Source organism: Mugil cephalus, chromosome 19 (assembly GCF_022458985.1).
Source record: "Mugil cephalus isolate CIBA_MC_2020 chromosome 19, CIBA_Mcephalus_1.1, whole genome shotgun sequence".
Taxonomy (NCBI): Eukaryota; Metazoa; Chordata; class Actinopteri; order Mugiliformes; family Mugilidae; genus Mugil; species Mugil cephalus.
The window spans coordinates 10759165-10776473 of NC_061788.1; the positions used below are offsets into that span (position 1 = coordinate 10759165).

The 17309-nt window shown below is 44.1% G+C and overlaps 1 protein-coding gene across 4 annotated transcripts in view; it reads left to right on the forward strand.

The window, feature by feature from the left end:
* The window catches only part of abl1 (c-abl oncogene 1, non-receptor tyrosine kinase), a 35027-nt gene that overhangs the window by 13853 nt on the left and 3865 nt on the right, over positions 1–17309 (forward strand). The window contains exons 1-10 of one of the 4 annotated variants that reach the window (XM_047570327.1): positions 6871–7680; positions 12345–12509; positions 13306–13601; positions 15040–15330; positions 15473–15557; positions 15677–15854; positions 16360–16544; positions 16650–16802; positions 16897–16986; positions 17078–17206. In XM_047570327.1, coding sequence (XP_047426283.1) covers positions 7596–7680; positions 12345–12509; positions 13306–13601; positions 15040–15330; positions 15473–15557; positions 15677–15854; positions 16360–16544; positions 16650–16802; positions 16897–16986; positions 17078–17206 — 1657 coding nt within the window. In that variant the 5' untranslated portion in view covers positions 6871–7595. Of the gene's footprint in view, positions 1–6870; positions 7681–12344; positions 12510–13305; positions 13602–15039; positions 15331–15472; positions 15558–15676; positions 15855–16359; positions 16545–16649; positions 16803–16896; positions 16987–17077; positions 17207–17309 lie in introns of those variants that run through there. The other 3 variants (XM_047570328.1, XM_047570325.1, XM_047570326.1) reach the window with 3 other exon arrangements.

Consider the following 17309-nt stretch of genomic DNA (forward strand, 5'->3'; position numbering starts at 1 on the left):
TTTAAATTTTAATCTTTAGGCATTAACATCTGTTGTTCCGATCATAACTTCGGCTTCTTTTCTAAACTTGAAATCTCATCTGCTAAAATCTCGCTGTAATGAAAAGGCATCCGGAGGGAAAAAACAAAGGCGCAAACCAAAGCTTTTTCCATTTACTTAGCCGCACCGTGTTTTGCACAGAACAATTGGAAGTGCATGAAAGTCGCTTCAGGACAAACAGTCCTGTTGAGTCACCGACTCTCACCCTGATTTTTTTTATTCATTTATTTTTTTTACTTCAGCATCTGAAACGCTCTCTTGTGAAATCTGTGCCTGTGATTGTTCAATTTCTGCCAAGAGGATAATTATTTATGTATTGAAAGATTGTGTAACTAAGCTTTTTACTCGTAGATTACACAAACTTGTAGATTTCTCAGTCATGAAGCGGGGTTTGCGATGCTTTTCATCACGTTTGGTTGTTAAACCCTCTGGTCGCGCATGCACACGTAATACATGTAACGCTGGCATGCTTACGGAGGACCTCCAAGCGGAGTTAAAGAATGCAGCATGGGGGCTTGTCGCCACCTGGTTCCACGTGCACACACAGACATGCACACCGAAAAAGAAAAGGAAAAAAAAAACATTCTCTCCTCCATGCCCAAGCAGGCAGACACAGCTGTTGTTTTTTCTGCAGACAACCTGCTACCTCGGATCTGTCTTTCAGGGAGAAAAAACAAAAAGCTCAGCCTTCTTGTTCATAAATCTTCTGACCTCTTGCAGGATACAGGATCAGGTTTGAGTCTGATAGCTGGGCATGATTTCACTTTCTCTTATGGTTAAGATTCTTCTAAGCTTTCGTTTTTATTCAGCAGAAAGATAATAAATATCATGTCCACTTACTTAGTCATTATCAGGTTTGTTATTGTCTGATTTGCCACCCCCTCCCACCAGTCTGGTCCACACACTACTGCTGTGCTGTCGTGTATCTTCTTCTATCTGATGCATTAAGCTCTTCTTCACAACGCTATAAGAGGATAGGAGGGGGCCTGCAATGCTTGCTGCATCTGGATCCACTTAGACACTAAGAAGAACCAAAGCAGCAACACTGCGGCTCCAAAAGTCTTATAGCGAGCGTCTCTCCGATGTATCTTTTGCTGTTTTTCCTCCAGTGCGCGTTCAGACAAATGGGGTTTTCCCGAGGCAGTTAAGGATGACAGAGTCACAAAGACTGTCCTTCTGTCTGTCTGTTTACTAACTGTGTCAACTCTCATCCTGGCGTTGTCTTTTTTATGCTCTTGAATCACTAAATCGTACCCGCATAGAAGTTTTAACTTTCTCTTTTGGTTGCTGTACCATTGCAAACCTCCTACTCATTTCTCTGCAGCCTTCTCTTTCCATCCTGGAAGATTTTGGCTCTCCTAGTCAGCACACTCATAAAACAAAGGAATATAAAAAATGAAAAAAAAGTTGCATTTTTATGCCAGCGCTCCGGCTCAAATTGAGTAGTTTAGCTAAATTCTAAAATAAGTGACTGGATTAGCACCATCTCCCCTCCGCATATATGCTACGTAGGGTGCTGTTTTGGAGTAGAGCTTTGTCTGGAATCTCGTCTGCCCTCTTAATTTTCATTTCAACGCAGATGTTAAGCACAGCGTTTCATACCCGACAAGTGATGAACGGTGATGTTTATTTAACCTGCCCGTCTGTAGTATGAAATTCCAACTTGGCTTGCATCCATACATTTCGATTCTCTGCAGGATTGCGTAATTCTGGCACTCATGCATGGTTTTGCATATTTTTGGCACACGATAGACTGGTTTGCGCGAAGGAGCTGCCCAGTCACCTGCTTCGCGTTGCTCTATTTTGCGTCTCTCCTCATGATAACATGGCCCCTCGAGTTCTTTTCCGATGTGGTTGTCTGGATTAAAGCTGCTTTCCGCCTGGCTTGTCTGCGTTGAGCTGTTGGTACAATCCGAGTCCCCTCAGATCAGGAGGCTAAGGAGATGTAGATTGTGTATGACCACATACAGAAGAGCATGCACATACATACAATTTCATAGCATGGAAGCCGGCCCACGTTTCCCCCACCCACAACCGTTTTGCTGGGGAATTTTGGTCTGGAGTCCTGCCTGGCGAAGATCTGCCGGACAAATCAAATCGTTTGGGTGGGCTCCATGCGATAATGGACAGAAGAGTCACAACGAGATTGTTACACAGATCATCTGAGCACCAATGAGTTGATTTGATTGAGTTGAATAAAATGGCGACCGCCGGAGAAATGAGATGTTTAGATTGCACTTTCTTGTCTGTTGTAAAAGGTGGTGACAGTACTTGTGATACTTTTTCCAATGTAGCACTTGACTGCGTCACTGCTAGTCACGGTGAAGGTAGTTAGGTCCGAAAAATGAAGCGGCAGAACGAGAGGACTTGTGCCAAATAAAAGATGCACTATCAGTTGTTTGGATTTTTTTAGGGTGACCAGATGTCCCTGATTTCTAGGGACAGTCCTCATTTTAGATGACCTGTCCCCCAGCTAAAGCTGTCCCAGAAAAGGTCCCCAATTTTAGCTTTTTATGAATGTGAGAAAAAATGTTGAGCGCTTACTACAACTATTACGGTAGCCAGTCACGCTGTTATTGACCTTACAGACATAGCAGAATAAAGATGTTTAAATATGACAAAATAAATGAAACCACAATTGTCCCAGTTTCTTAATTTCATCTTGATAACATTTTATTTTTTTTTTTCTCCAAGCTGGAGCCCCTGGATTCGCACATCATCATCAGTCAGTGCTAACACAGGTCACGCAAACCTGTTTTACTACTAGTGTGGGATTATTCTACAATATTTACTCATCATCACAGTAAAACAGTCCATCCTTAGTCTATCTTCTGCATTAAGTCCTTTCTGAACCAGTAGAAAATGTTGTGAAAATGTGATTATGCATGGAAAAAAATGCATGATTTTGCATTTTGCAATGCATGCATGATACCGTCAGAATTACCATGATACACATTTTTGGTCACGCTGCCCAACCCTACCATACATAATTTGTCATTCAGTTGGAGGTATCATAGTGTTACCAGACTCAAATAATTTTGATTAGGACCTTAAATAATAATGAATGCTCTCTGGACCAGTGAGAAAAACAATATAAATATATCCATCTCTTTCTTTTCATGCATTTCTTGTTTAGGTTTTAAAAAAAAAAAATGTTTGTACATAGAAGTTTGATTTCACAGTCGTCAACATCGGTGAATTATTTCCACCACAGGCTGATGCTAAAACCTCAACCTTGAACTAGAGCAGCGACTGTTTTGTTCTTAAGTGTCCATTTTCCCTGTGGACAATACTGAGAGGAGAATTATGTGGAAATCTAAACCCCTTAACCTCATCTGTCGGTCTGCACGCCTCAGACACTCTGGCTGCATTCTCAAGAGGGCCTTGAGTAAACAGCCACATGTGCGCGCGTGCACACACACACACACACACACACACACACACACATCCAAACACCACATTACATGGTACCTGGTTCTGCAGCGTCTGGTATTTAAGCACACTTGACGGTTACAGATTGCTGTGGCTGCCGAGTTAGGCGCAGCCGTGAAGTGATGAGCCATGTGCAGCGTCGTGAAGATCGCGATTCGGGAACCTACAGGGCTTTGTGTCTCTCCCTGCCTCCCACCCCTTTCCTACGCTGTAATTAGAAAGCTTTATTGGTTTAAAAGCCTAATAACTCTTGTTCCATAACTTAGATGGACACGAGGATGTATGCCAAGTTTTGGCTGGCTTGCATTTCTGACATTGTTAGACTGTGTGATTATGTTTGTGTGCATGCTCTCATGCGTGAAGCTGGGAGGATGGAAATCGGCAAGAGTACGTCTTTTATACCAGCTTTTAATTTGCTTCTCTTACTTGGGCATCAACTGCACCCATTGTGATTTATCATATGAATTAAAAATCTATCATCACCTCAAAATCAGTATGACACAATCTTGTAATAGCTCGAATTGTTCATTTGTGTTCCTGCTCAATGCTAAAGAATGTGAATTATGGAATATGGGTTACCTGTTGCAGCAGTATAGTTCGAATCGCTAGCGAATACAATTTGTCCTTTACTTTCAAGTTTTGGAGAAAGGAATCAGGAGACCCTGGGGGGGGGGGGTGGTGCAAAGAAACAAAAGAGCCAAAAAACCATCTCGTGGGTGGATGTACGTCAGCTAACTGTTAACATACTAGGTCGGGATTTTAAAACGCGGAGCGAACGATTCTCCTATGAGCTCACTTCCAAACAATGTGCTTCATGTTTCTCCATCTGCAACCTTTTTTCCTCTTTCCTCCTCTCCTCCATTTTTTTATAGCCCACTCTCCTCTTCCCCTCATCTCCCCGACACTTTTGTGACTGCGGTGAGTTAATGGGCCTTTCTCAGAGCTTGAGGAAGCCTGCATTTCTTCTTAATTGGCGTTTGGGGTGGTGCATGAGAGGAACACAAATGTTTGCCATACCAGCAGTGCAGCGGCGATGATGTAGGGCCCGGTTACATGCGACTGGAAGCTCAGGGATGATTGAGATCATTAGAGCCTGAGGCGTCACGAAGGATGCACATAACGGCTAATGAGACAGACAGACAGACGCACAAAGCGTGCAGTGTGGGGGTTGCCATGGATGCCTGGTGGGATGCATTTTTCTTTTTTCTTTTTTCTTTTTTTTACCTGTGACTGAATCTGAGTTGCTATCCATTTCGCCAGACTCTTTAATACATCATCACGCCCCGGCTATTGCTGCAGATGCGGGCCGAGTCCTGCAGCTGCTGGAACTTTTGTCACTCCTATAGGGTTGCACAAATACTTCTTGTTTACATACTCTGATTTATCGCAACCAGTCAGCACAAATGTATGGCTGATTGATGGGTTAATTTCGCGAGCTAGTAATTCTTGTGCCTCGTCGAGCACCGTCAGCCTACACAGTATTTGAGGCGTTGACTAAATTTACGTGTTTTTCCTGATGCAAACTTGTGATAGTAGGTGATAATAAGTTTTCGATTTGTACAAATCCTCGTCCAATTTGGAAGCCAGTCAATTGAAGCTTCAACCTTGGTATCTCTTCTGGTCTTGTTCTTTTCAAAAATAAATAAATTTAAGTCATCATACAGAGTTTGTTAGGTACGCAAATGTTAATTTAGGGCTTACAATACAGGGCAATTACATGGATTTATTACTTGATGCATCTCTCTTGACGTTTGAATGGAAAACTGGTCTGAACCTCCTTAGCACTGAGGTTTGAGCATCTGGTCCACCAAGATGAATATCAAACGTGATTGACGTTCAATATCTGTATTATCAAGAAATCAGTGCTTACAAATGAGCCTGCAAGGACAGCCAGTGTTAACGAGGAACAATAAATGGGCTGGTTGATTGGGCAGATTGCAGATTCCAGAGAAAAATATCCAGGGAGTTTCCTTTCAAGTGTTAGGATATTGAGCTTAAATCTAACCTTTGTGTGGTTCAGTTTCTGTTGTTTTAGAGCGGTGTTTTGCCGTCTTTGGATTGTATCGTGTTTTGCTGAGAGATGTTTCTAGTGTTCAGTCTATTCTCATTGTTATAAATGGGATTTCGAAAGCTGTTTACACCAACGTAATTTGTATTTTTCCGTGTGTGGAGTGTATTTTTAGCCTGCACCTTCACTCCGGTCTCGGAAACTCCCCTGACACTATCAGCCAGTAAATTGCCTGCGTTGCAGCCGTTATCTGTTATTGTAATGTCATCGAGTCGGCTTCCCAACAGCGTGTAATCACCCTTTGACCGGACCTCTTATCTCTGAACTCACACACGCAGTCTAGGATGTTTGTCATTTATATGGAAAATATTTGTTTGAGGTAGTCAGTCGATTGCGGCCGCTCTTGCGCTCATTGTGTATTCAGCCTTCACTGTGAAGACGATGCATAATCATTTTAGTCCATATAACCGTGAGTGGCCATTGTTTTGAATTGCGATAAATTTCGTCTGTGTCCACGTTGTTATTGTAGATGGAGTGACTAATTCTCCCTTGTTTCATCCTGTTAACGATGAATGGGCAACATTTTAGCCCCGATGTGAACAGCTGTTGAGCAGCGCTGCGCAGAAAAATGGATCTTAATGTGAACTGCAGGTATTGTACGAAAAAAAAAAAAAGAGACGCTGGCTTCAAGTAGTTGGATGGAATAACAAATTAACAACTGGGATACGAACAGAGGACACAGGCCACAAAGCTTCACTCATTTTCCAGATGCCATTGACACTCCCTAATGCATTTATAACCGCAGCTATAGTCGCATTCCTTTCTTAATTGCTTTTATCATATATTGTGAATTTTTCCGAGGACTCGCTTCAAGCTCGCTTGGTTCAGAAGTATGACCGGAGGTCTCAATGAGTCGTTGGTTGCATTTCACTCCTCCGATTGCTGGGAAAAGACTGGGAAGATGGTTTTGCTTCTGCCAAGGATTATTTCCTCCCTGTTGATATCTGTCCTGACTGTTCCTGGATTTAAATCACATAGTCACACAGTTTCTATAGAAACGTATTTATGAATTCACATGTGGCGCTTTCTTCATTCCTTCATTAAATGGGCCTCGTTTGGTGTTAGCCTAAAGAACGGCAACAAAAGTTAAAATTTCCTCTGTGTTGATTGAGAGCTTCAGTGATGCCTTTAACAACCCAGTCCTGTTTCCATAACTGATTCTTCTACCTGTAAACATTTCAGACTGGAGAGGAGAGAAGGGGGAGGCACGACTGGGAAGCAGAGGGGGAAATACAGAGGGAGGAGGGGGCTAACAAAAAGTCGGAGGAGGAGCTTTTTTTGTAATCCTGTGACTTGAACCGGGGGATTTATTTTCAAACCGCTCTGAATCAAAACTCCTTTCAAGGTGTCCAAAGATGCCTCTGGAGCTTTTGTCTCTTGTGTTGGCATGATTTCTGGACGCTGGTGAGCCGTTGTTTGTATTTTTCTGGGAGAGTGTGTGTGGTAGCGGTCTATCCCTCCCACTGCATGAGGTGGGAGGGCTCAGCTGATGTCATTGAGTGCAGCAGGCAGAGCCTGAAAGAGGCCCTTTGTTGGCAGCTGCAGCACGAGTAGTCCCTGCGCCTCAGATACACACTCACACAGGGGACAGGAGAGAGGAATGGCACCGCTCAGACTGCCCTTCAGCCTACACAACTGACACTTCTGCGCATCCACCGAGCTTTTTAGGCCGAAACCTGGGCTGCCGGATCGTCGTTTTATCTCACCAAAGCGGAGCTAACCACCAGCCCTGAAGCCAAAGAGGGAAAAAAAACATGGAGACGTCCCTAAGAAAAAGTTGGTAGACTTTACCGGACAGCGGACTCTTTCAGTTTTGGAAAGGAGCGAGGAGAAAAAGAGGATTTACAGCGACCGGGAAGAAACCGCAAAAAAACAAACCGTTTACATTCGGCCTTGCTGCTGTTTCTCCTTTTGTCTTTTTTTTTTTTTTTTTTTTTTTTTTTTTAACGTGCGCTTCATTTTTTTTTCTTTTTGGACACATGTAGACGGAAAAAGTTCGTGGGACATCTGATTTGAACAAGCAAGGAAATTTTCAGCGGGAAGGGAAAGAAAGCAAATGAAAATGTTGGAGATATGCCTGAAATTGGTGGGGTGTAAATCTAAGAAAGGCCTCTCGTCCTCCTCCAGCTGTTACTTGGAAGGTAAGGATATTTAGTGGCGGCTCTTATCTCGGGCCTTAATTTTAAAAGCTAAAGCAATACCAAGTGGGGGGGTGGGGGGGGGAGTCAGAAATGGAAAAAGGCCGGGGCTAACAAACTCTTTGAGAAGGACGAAAGGTGAAGGATTACTGTGTAAAGCCTCAACAATGATTTCTGAGCGGTGGAAACTGAAGAATGGGGAGGGGAAAGCAGTAAGCGCAGGGGAGGCGGAGGGAGGCCAGACACACTGGCTAGCAGCAGAGGAAAAAAGTGGAAAAAGAGACGGAGAAGAGAATACAAGGAAATCTGACTCCTGGCCATGTCCCACTTTTAAACTCTTGTTTATGAGGAGAGGGGATCTAATCTCAGCACTGTGCCCTCGCTTTCTATTCCATTATGTTCCACCGCCCACGAATGCCGTTTCTTAATTTAATTAGAGGACGATGTGGACGTTCATTCGGTGTTACGTCTTTCTAATGTCATGCTCACTTGATTTGTGCATGAGCTGCGGAGCGCAAGGGCAGTTTCGAAGAAATCTAGGACACATCGACTCTGTCCGTAATCGGCGTGGTAATTGATTAGTCCGGTGAAGTCTTACGTTTGTGCCCCGACGATTGCACAACCAAATGATTTAATAGAGTTAATAGTCCTGGTAAGCCAGCCCTCCATTGAAGGGGATGAAAGAGGCTCTAATTGTTAGGCCATATGGTGGAAGGCACAACAAATGTCATGCTTCATGCCACATGTTCCAGCCCAAATTCAGCAAAAACGGGGGAGGTTTTTGTTTGCTTTTTTTGCTACTGGTAGAAAAGCTGGATACTTTTTGTGTGCTGGGGTTCCTTTCACTGGATCGTAGTCTGAACATCCTCATCAACATAATATCTCCTACAGTGTTCTGTGCCACCTACTACTCGGGCGATGACAGGTGATGCAAGAGAAATACATGTGGTTTTTGGGATAAGAGCTGACGCCGCGGAAGGTGACAAGGTTGCAGAGCCAGGTATTTGGTCGTGTTTGCCTTACGTCCGAGGTGCGACTTGTTTAAAGATGCCTGGAATCCACAAGACCACGTGCTACCAGGCCTGGCTTTTGAAGAGATTTCCATCTTGCATCAGTGCCTGACCTTCGCCGCCTCTCTTATTGCTCATCGGAGTGCAGTCACAACTTTGAATTCTTTACAAGTTCCACACATATTTAATCACTTTGACTGTCATCTCAGCGACGCAGCCAAGACATGCTGTAATTTCTCCCACTCCCTGACTCTGGAGAGCCGCAGTCCGATAAAGGGCCTTTCTCGTTCTTTTAGGTTTCTCTCTCAGTTGCCTCCCAAAGTCTCCTTTTTCATATGACGTTTCTTTTTCCCCTCTCTCAGAGCGTGCGTTTCCTCGGCCCATGTGTCGGCGTGCTGTCGCCCTCTCACAAAGAGCTGTGGTATTTGTGGCCCGTAAAGTGGACATGTGTGGCGTCGGCTGCTCAGATGCGCTGCCCACACACTTTACGGCCGGGGCCAAACTCTCAGCAGCATACCGGTAGTCTTAGGTCTTATTCACGGTGTTCCTTTTCTGCCTCAATCAATCCCTGGCCCTCAGGCTTTCTTCGACCGACGGCGTTCGCTGGGAAAATGCCACCTTTGCTTGTGCAACCGAGGGAGAAACTGAAATGGAAATCTTGGCTGCTATTGTCTGTAGCCCCATTAAAACGTAGCTAACTTTGTTGAAATGGTTTGTTACGCAAGGCTGGACGGGACCTAATTCTAGACAAACTGAATCTTTGTTAGTTCGAAATGAGGTTTAGTAGACATGAAGGAATGGCTGATCATGCTTTTCAAGTTTTCTACTTTAGGCAAAGACTTTAAAGAAACGCATCCACCTGGATCTTCACAGGTTTAAGGAATAGTTTTGGTTTTGAGTTTCTCATCAGTATTTAAATCGATGCGTGTTCGTCCATCATGGTCGTCGCTCAGAAATGTTATAGTTCTGTGTCTTTTCGGATTGGAATACATCTAAACACACAATAGATCGCATTTGCCTTTGCAGAAGGAGCAGAGTAAAAGTATTTTGTTGGTTTTCCAACCCACTGATGCCTGCGACTTGTCAACAATGTCATGTGACAGACTGTGAGCCTGTTTGCTTTCTTATTGTTGTCATAGTTTTAGTGCTGTACGTCACAATCTCTGCTTTTTTTTGCATGTGTGTTTTTAGGAATTTTAAAGTCGTATCGTCTGTATCGTGTCTATCCCCAAGCTCAAAAGCGAATACATTTGGCGAACACAGTTGCTCTTAAACCTCGGGGTTTGCGCCGAACATATCCGTGCTTTTCCACAGAGTATCTTTGCGGATTTGTCCGTCAGCTCTCAGCTTTGAGTTTTACCAAATCCAGCTGCGCCTTCTGTATTTATTGTGGTACATGTCGTCCCTTTCCCAAAGTCAAGGTAATGATCCGTACGTATTCAATAAATCAAACTGCGGCTCAGAGCGCAGGGTTCTGGTGGATTATTGGCAGTTTTTACGACTTTCTCATTCAGACCAGGAACACTTTTAACACTACCACACGCAAACTGAGATACATCAACTTTGTGCAACCTATTTTTTTTGTCGGGGCACTCTGTGGATCTCTGGTATTTCCTCAGCTAGTATCCACTTATGCAATAAAAGCAGTGACCAAGTGGTAATCTGATACATTATCCAGCTGGGAGTTTTTTTCCCCCCAGTGTTTTCCAGTATGCGACGGAAAGCTTGTATTCTGTTTTCTGAAAAACATGGATGTTTTCCTGAGCTAATCAGGTGAGTCCAATAGTTTTTTTTTTTTTTTTTTAAATCAAGAGTTATCATCCCAAGATGTAGAAGTAAATTATGCATTTGTTTTTTATTTGGTTGAGTTGGAAATGCCTAAGCCTGGCAAGTGTCCTGCCTGCATGGCACAGCACAATATGATGCACTACAACAGTCATTGAGAACTGGTTTTATTTTATATGTTTCAATGATTTTTTTCAATGATTATTTGATAATTAATACACTTTTATTCCTGCGGAAATCAGAATTGTGCCAGCAGGTCGTAGATGACGTGCGGTAGACACAAATTCTCACTTGGTGGTGTGAGTGAAATCATCTCTTGTCAGAGTCTCCACTGTAATTTTCTAGGAATTATACATAATTGGTTTTGGCTTGACACCTTACAAAGCCAGCCAGTGTTTATGTGGTGCCAGCACATATTATTAGACTTGCTCTTTAATTCCCGAAAGGTGTTATAATTAGCTGTATTTCAGTGTCGTTTTTGCCTTGAGGGAACTTTGCCCTCTGAAGCTCAAATTTGCCAGCCGAATTAGCTTTTCATTGATGCAGGTATCGCTGTTACAGGATGCGGTTGAGCTTAAAAACCGGTTATTTTGATTTCTGCTGTATATTACTTACTCCTTTATTTTCAGTTTTGTCTGCCACTTTTCCCAGCTCCTTTCATAATTGTAATAGTTGTTGAGCATAATCGCTGGATTACAAAATAAATATGCTTGCGAGTCGGTATTTGTTTCCCACTGTTACCAAACCCTGAGACTCTGCAGGTCACCAGATGGTTTCCTGTTGAAATATGTTTTCAATCAAATATTTGGTCATGTGTCTGAAAAGCTGCCAATACACACAAATAGCGCAGTTGCACGGCTATTGAGAAATGTGACGAGGAGAAAATCAATACGCTTTTTTTTTTACATAAACTATTTTGAACTAAAATAAGCGATTTAAGTAGAAAAAACAAAACAATGGAGCGGGCAGAGGAGCTCGACCAGCGATGCGAGCTATGTAGGGACAGGTGGTGAAGGTGCAAACACAGGGAGGATGTCAGCTGTTGCAAGGGAGGGAGAAAAGTTAGCACATGGGCATTTTGTAGCCTGACAAAACAAAAACAACCCAAAAATGTAGCTGGCTTTTATTTTTTTTTTTCCAGTCATACGATGATTGCGGGGAAAATTAAGTTAATCGAATTTACTAATGTGAATTATATCTCGCCACGCTTTCTCACTGGAAGTTGAAAACCTAACGCCTGTTGTCTCGGACGGAAAGCTGTGTGAACTGGGAGCGGAGGAGGGGGAGGGGATTAAATGTAAGACGCCTCCAAAATATGTGTGACAACAGCTGAGGGAAACCACACAATCAGGCTCACGATTAGGCCAAACAGCAGTTAGAAAATGTGAAACTTCTCCCTGTCCCTCTTAAACACTATGTCTTTTGACTCGTTTTATCTTTTCTCACATTTTGTCTTTTTTTTCCATCACTTTACTGCTCTAAAATTGCTATAATTCAAGCTGTGTCTATAATTAACACAACGCACTTTGTCACATTTCCTGTGAGAGTCGAGCTCACTGTCTTTACAGTTTGAGTAGAAGGTTCGTGCTGAAACACATTCTCATGGTCTGATGTGGGCTGGTTTTCTCGGCGTTCGGGGAAAATGAAAAGTAAGCATGGATAACGCAGGAAATTAAATGTTGCAAAGACGTGAAGGGCAGCGCGGGTCGCACGGCTCTAATCCCACGGTGGGATCGCAGCTGATCTGCTTGTTTGAGCACGGAACAGTTGAAAGGCGGTGTCGCAGACTTTAAATGGCTGTTAACGTGTTTGCTCGTTGCTGCAGTTAATTACATGCGTCCTAACGGGCTTCTTCTTGTTTTGTTCTTCCAGAAGCTCTCCAGAGACCGGATTTTGAGGGTCAGGGTCTGACGGAAGCGGCCCGCTGGAACTCCAAAGAGAACCTGTTGGCTGGACCCAGCGAGAATGACCCCAACCTGTTTGTCGCGCTCTACGATTTCGTGGCCAGTGGCGACAACACACTAAGCATCACCAAAGGTGAGCGGAGGGGAAGTATAAAGATATTTCTTCAGATGTTTTGCATGTAGTCAGTAGCGGTATTAGAGAAGCATTAGGAAATAAGCGGAGAAAGGAAATCTGGATTACATGATGCAATAAAAGTCTGTAACTGGATTTGAACCAAGGCATTCCTATGAGCCTTAAACCTCTGGGTCACTAGGCCACCCTGAGGAAAATCTAGGAGAATTAATTCTGATCGTATCTTAGCTGTTCTTGTTCACAGTAGGTCTTATTTCTTAAAGTGGCTGCTCTTAAGTCAGCATGTGACTTAACATGTGAGCATTAGTGGACTTTTGATTGACAGTGATATTATGGCTATATCTCCTGAAGTGTGACTCACTACAGGAGATATAGCCAAGGTCTCAATAAGGTTATGACCATGAATGGGAATCTGCCTATTTACGTCCCGTCTCCTTCCCTCTATGTGTTCATTCCCATCTGACTCTTACTTCCTGACACTGGTCTCACACATGGGTCTTTTTTCCACTGAACAAACTATAAAACAATACTGCAGATGGATGAGACAAACAGAGGAAGGAAGGAGGGAACATATGCGCCGGAATAAACAAGAAAATGTCCTGTAGCAACTTTCCTTTCCAATACAGCGTGTTACACAGGAAAGAAAAGTTGTTTTTCGATTTGGATTTAACCACCCAGCTAACAAGGATTGTTACTTTTATGTTTTATCTATGCTCAGCTTAAGTGTGTATACATCCTGCCAGCGTTCTCAATCAGCACGGATAACTCACACGTTTTAATCTCACGTGGGCTCTAGGAGAGAAGCTGCGCGTGCTGGGTTACAATCACAACGGCGAGTGGTGCGAGGCACAGACCAAGAATGGCCAAGGTTGGGTGCCGTCCAACTACATCACCCCGGTCAACAGCCTGGAGAAGCACAGCTGGTACCACGGGCCCGTGTCACGCAACGCCGCCGAGTACCTGCTCAGCTCGGGCATCAACGGAAGCTTTCTGGTGCGAGAGAGCGAGAGCAGCCCCGGCCAGAGGTCCATTTCCCTGCGGTATGAGGGGAGAGTCTACCATTACAGGATTAACACTGCATCTGACGGAAAGGTAGGCATCAGTGGAGACACAGACACATACACATTAAAGTCGTATCAGGACATAAGGGCATTTTATTTATTATGGCTAGCCGTGGCAAGAGTGCTACAGGTCTAATTGCTCTTACTTAAACAACCTGGTGCTTCCATTTGCAATTGATGGACATATTTGTAACTTCCTCTCAAGAGTCTTGAGGCCAGGGTTTTATTTCTCTCAGAGCTAGACATTCGGAGCCATCACAAAAACAAAATTCATTTGATGTCATTTTATTGTCATTAAAATGTTATGGGATTTAGTTTGGGCAAAGACGCCAGTGTATTTGGAGCTTTAAATGAGATGGTTAGGATAGTTAAGTGTCCCTGTAAGTACGGCAGAACGTCTCTCGGGGAGGGATTTCCCCGAAACCAGTCAAGAGGCTGCTGCCATTTTGGCCGTGTCACCCTCCCGTGCGTGATGCAGCGAGGTGAAGTAGCTCCAGGAACGCCAGCTATGACAAAAATGCTCCTAACCACCACTGTGCTGCTCATAATGGCCAGCAGACATGAGGCCTGGCCAGACACTGACGCCCATGCTAAGACATGCATTAGCACAGACAGATGCAGCCAAGTATGCGCGTGCACGCGAGAGGAGGGGAAAAAAAAAAAAAGAAAACGGACAAGCACAGACGGAGGCAGCGAGACACATGCACACGTTTACACTTGGTCCTCGGTCTCATGTTGTTTTCCATCCTCCCACTGAGCTACAAGTCAAGAGTCTGGTATGATCGACTTCTCCAGTTCGAGATTACCTCAGCACTCCCTTAAGCTGCAGCTTGTGTTTCACACAGACCCTGTGATTAACACAGCTCTGAATAAAAAAAAGGAAAAAAAAGAGAAGGTTTTTGTGTTAGTAACCACTCTTTTAGGTAAATATTTAAGCCAGGAGAGCAGCCAACTGACCATTAAATCCTCTTTTTCAACAGTCTTTTCACTACGGTCAAGGTTGTCCTTTTTACTTTTCCGTCACGTGTCTTCAGCTTGGGTAAAGAACCCGTTCATAAGTTTAAAAAAAAAAGAAAGAAAAGGCAAATGGCAGATTGTAGAGCAAATCATTGTTCGGGTTATGTAAGTCTTGGATGATGGAAAAGACTGTCCACTGGGCCCTGACCAATGTCCTTCCATCCACCAGCTTCCTGACTAACTACTAAGCCTGGAATGGGCTGGGATCATTTTTTATGAATGACATATTTAAATGCAGTTTTGTAAAATATTGTTAAAAGATCATTTCCTAGATCTCACTGGTTTTACGCACTTCCTTTTCATGCATCTCAATGCGTATTTAATGACACATGCGCAGACGTCTAGGTAACATTTTAAGCCTAACTACACAATTAAAAATGCAAATATGTAATATTTTCAGTGTATCAACGGGAAGTAAAACTGACCTCGTGTGTGCATCCACTCAAACGTAGAATCTCGTGTTCCTCCAGCTGTACGTCTCGTCGGAAAGCCGCTTCAACACGCTGGCGGAGCTGGTGCACCACCACTCCACCGTGTCCGACGGCCTCATCACCACGCTGCACTACCCGGCGCCGAAACGCAACAAGCCCACCATCTACGGGGTTTCTCCCAACTACGACAAGTGGGAGATGGAGCGCACTGACATTACCATGAAGCACAAACTGGGAGGCGGCCAGTACGGGGAGGTGTATGAAGGTGTTTGGAAGAAGTACAACCTCACCGTGGCCGTCAAGACACTAAAGGTACGAAGAACGTCCCGATGTCTCACGTGAACACGGTGTCCGCTGCTGATCTTTAACTCGGCTGATTAATGCTGCCATCTGGTGTTGTACGGATGCAACTGCACCCCGCTCATGGTTTTTCTTTGTGACATTAACTGTGCAGGAAGATACGATGGAAGTGGAGGAGTTTCTCAAGGAGGCTGCCGTTATGAAAGAGATCAAACACCCCAACTTGGTGCAACTGTTGGGTACGAAAACATCGTATTTATAACCCTTTTAACCACGCGGTGTTAGCAGACGCATGTGACATAAAAACACAAGATGTCCAGCTAATGTCGGTGTGTTTTCATCCTCGTGTCCTTGATAGGCGTCTGCACACGGGAGCCACCGTTCTACATTATCACAGAGTTCATGACCCACGGTAACTTGCTAGACTACCTGAGGGAGTGCAACAGAGCGGAGGTCAACGCTGTGGTGCTGCTCTACATGGCCACGCAGATCTCCTCCGCCATGGAGTACCTGGAGAAAAAAAACTTTATACACAGGTTGGTCTTTTTACTGTAAAAAATCTGTGAAAACCTAGAGTATCGCAGGTTTTTCAGACAGTTTGTTCACCAGTCTTAAAGGGAGAGGTTTTAGTCAGAGCTCCAAGAATACCAGGGAGCAAAACAACAAGCTTTGGCCTTAAATTTCATTATCTCTTTTCTCTCCATTCCAGAGCAGCGCTCCTCTCGTCGATGTTGTAACTTCTCTAGTTTGTTCTGGCACGTTTAACAAGGACCTTTAGACGCAATGAGATGATTTATGTCTTTTCATATTTGCTCTGCTGCATTTTAATTTCGAAGCCTGACAAGACTCGGCTTGTGACTGCGCTTCATACATCTGTTGAAATCCAGAACCTGAGATGAGGCTGTATCAAAGACAGACTGTTTATTTTCCTTTTCTCAATATTTTTTTGCAGACTGTGTGTTCATATCAGCTCACCCAGTCTCATCCCTCTCGCCTCTGAACATTACCTCTCGTGTTCATTCTCATTCTTCTCTTCTCCAGGGACTTGGCTGCCCGTAACTGTCTGGTGGGAGAGAACCACCTGGTGAAGGTTGCAGACTTCGGCCTGAGCAGGCTAATGACGGGAGACACCTACACAGCTCATGCCGGGGCCAAGTTCCCCATCAAGTGGACTGCTCCGGAGAGTCTGGCCTACAACAAGTTCTCCATTAAGTCTGATGTCTGGGGTAATTTTGATCTTAACCAGTTTTCTCACATTGATACGCCCACAGTTACCTGACGTTGAAGTTGTTTCGATTGTTAAACCACCTGTGTTGTTTCTAAATCTCTAGCATTTGGTGTGCTGCTGTGGGAGATTGCCACCTACGGCATGTCTCCTTACCCCGGCATTGACCTGTCGCAGGTCTACGAACTCCTGGAGAAAGATTACCGCATGGACCGACCAGAGGGTTGCCCGGAGAAGGTGTACGAACTCATGACGGCCTGTGAGTACCAAGACGCGTCCATGTAAAATACGATTGAAGGCGCTGTTTTTGTTTGGAAGCATTTCTGATTCTCATGTTTTGTTCCTCTTCTCAGGTTGGAGGTGGACCCCTTCAGAGCGTCCGTCTTTTGCTGAAACGCACCAAGCCTTCGAGACCATGTTCCAGGAATCCAGCATCTCTGATGGTCAGTGAGTGCTGCTTTCTGTATCTAAAACACCGTTAGGAGATACTTTCCCGTATTTTTTGCTAAATCTATCTCAAATGTGTGTTTTCAGAGGTGGAAAAGGAGTTGGGGAAGAAGGAGAAGAAGTCAACATTAGGCCCCATCCAGCAGGCCCCAGAGCTGCCCACAAAGAAGAGAATTGTCCGGAAAAATATGGACAACAGGGAAGGAGATAGTCCAGGTGGGACGCACATTTTCTGTGTTACCATTACACATAGAAATGCAAAAGCTAAATATCGCAATAAAAAAGTGGTAATGAAAACGCCTACATTGTGAAAAACCTC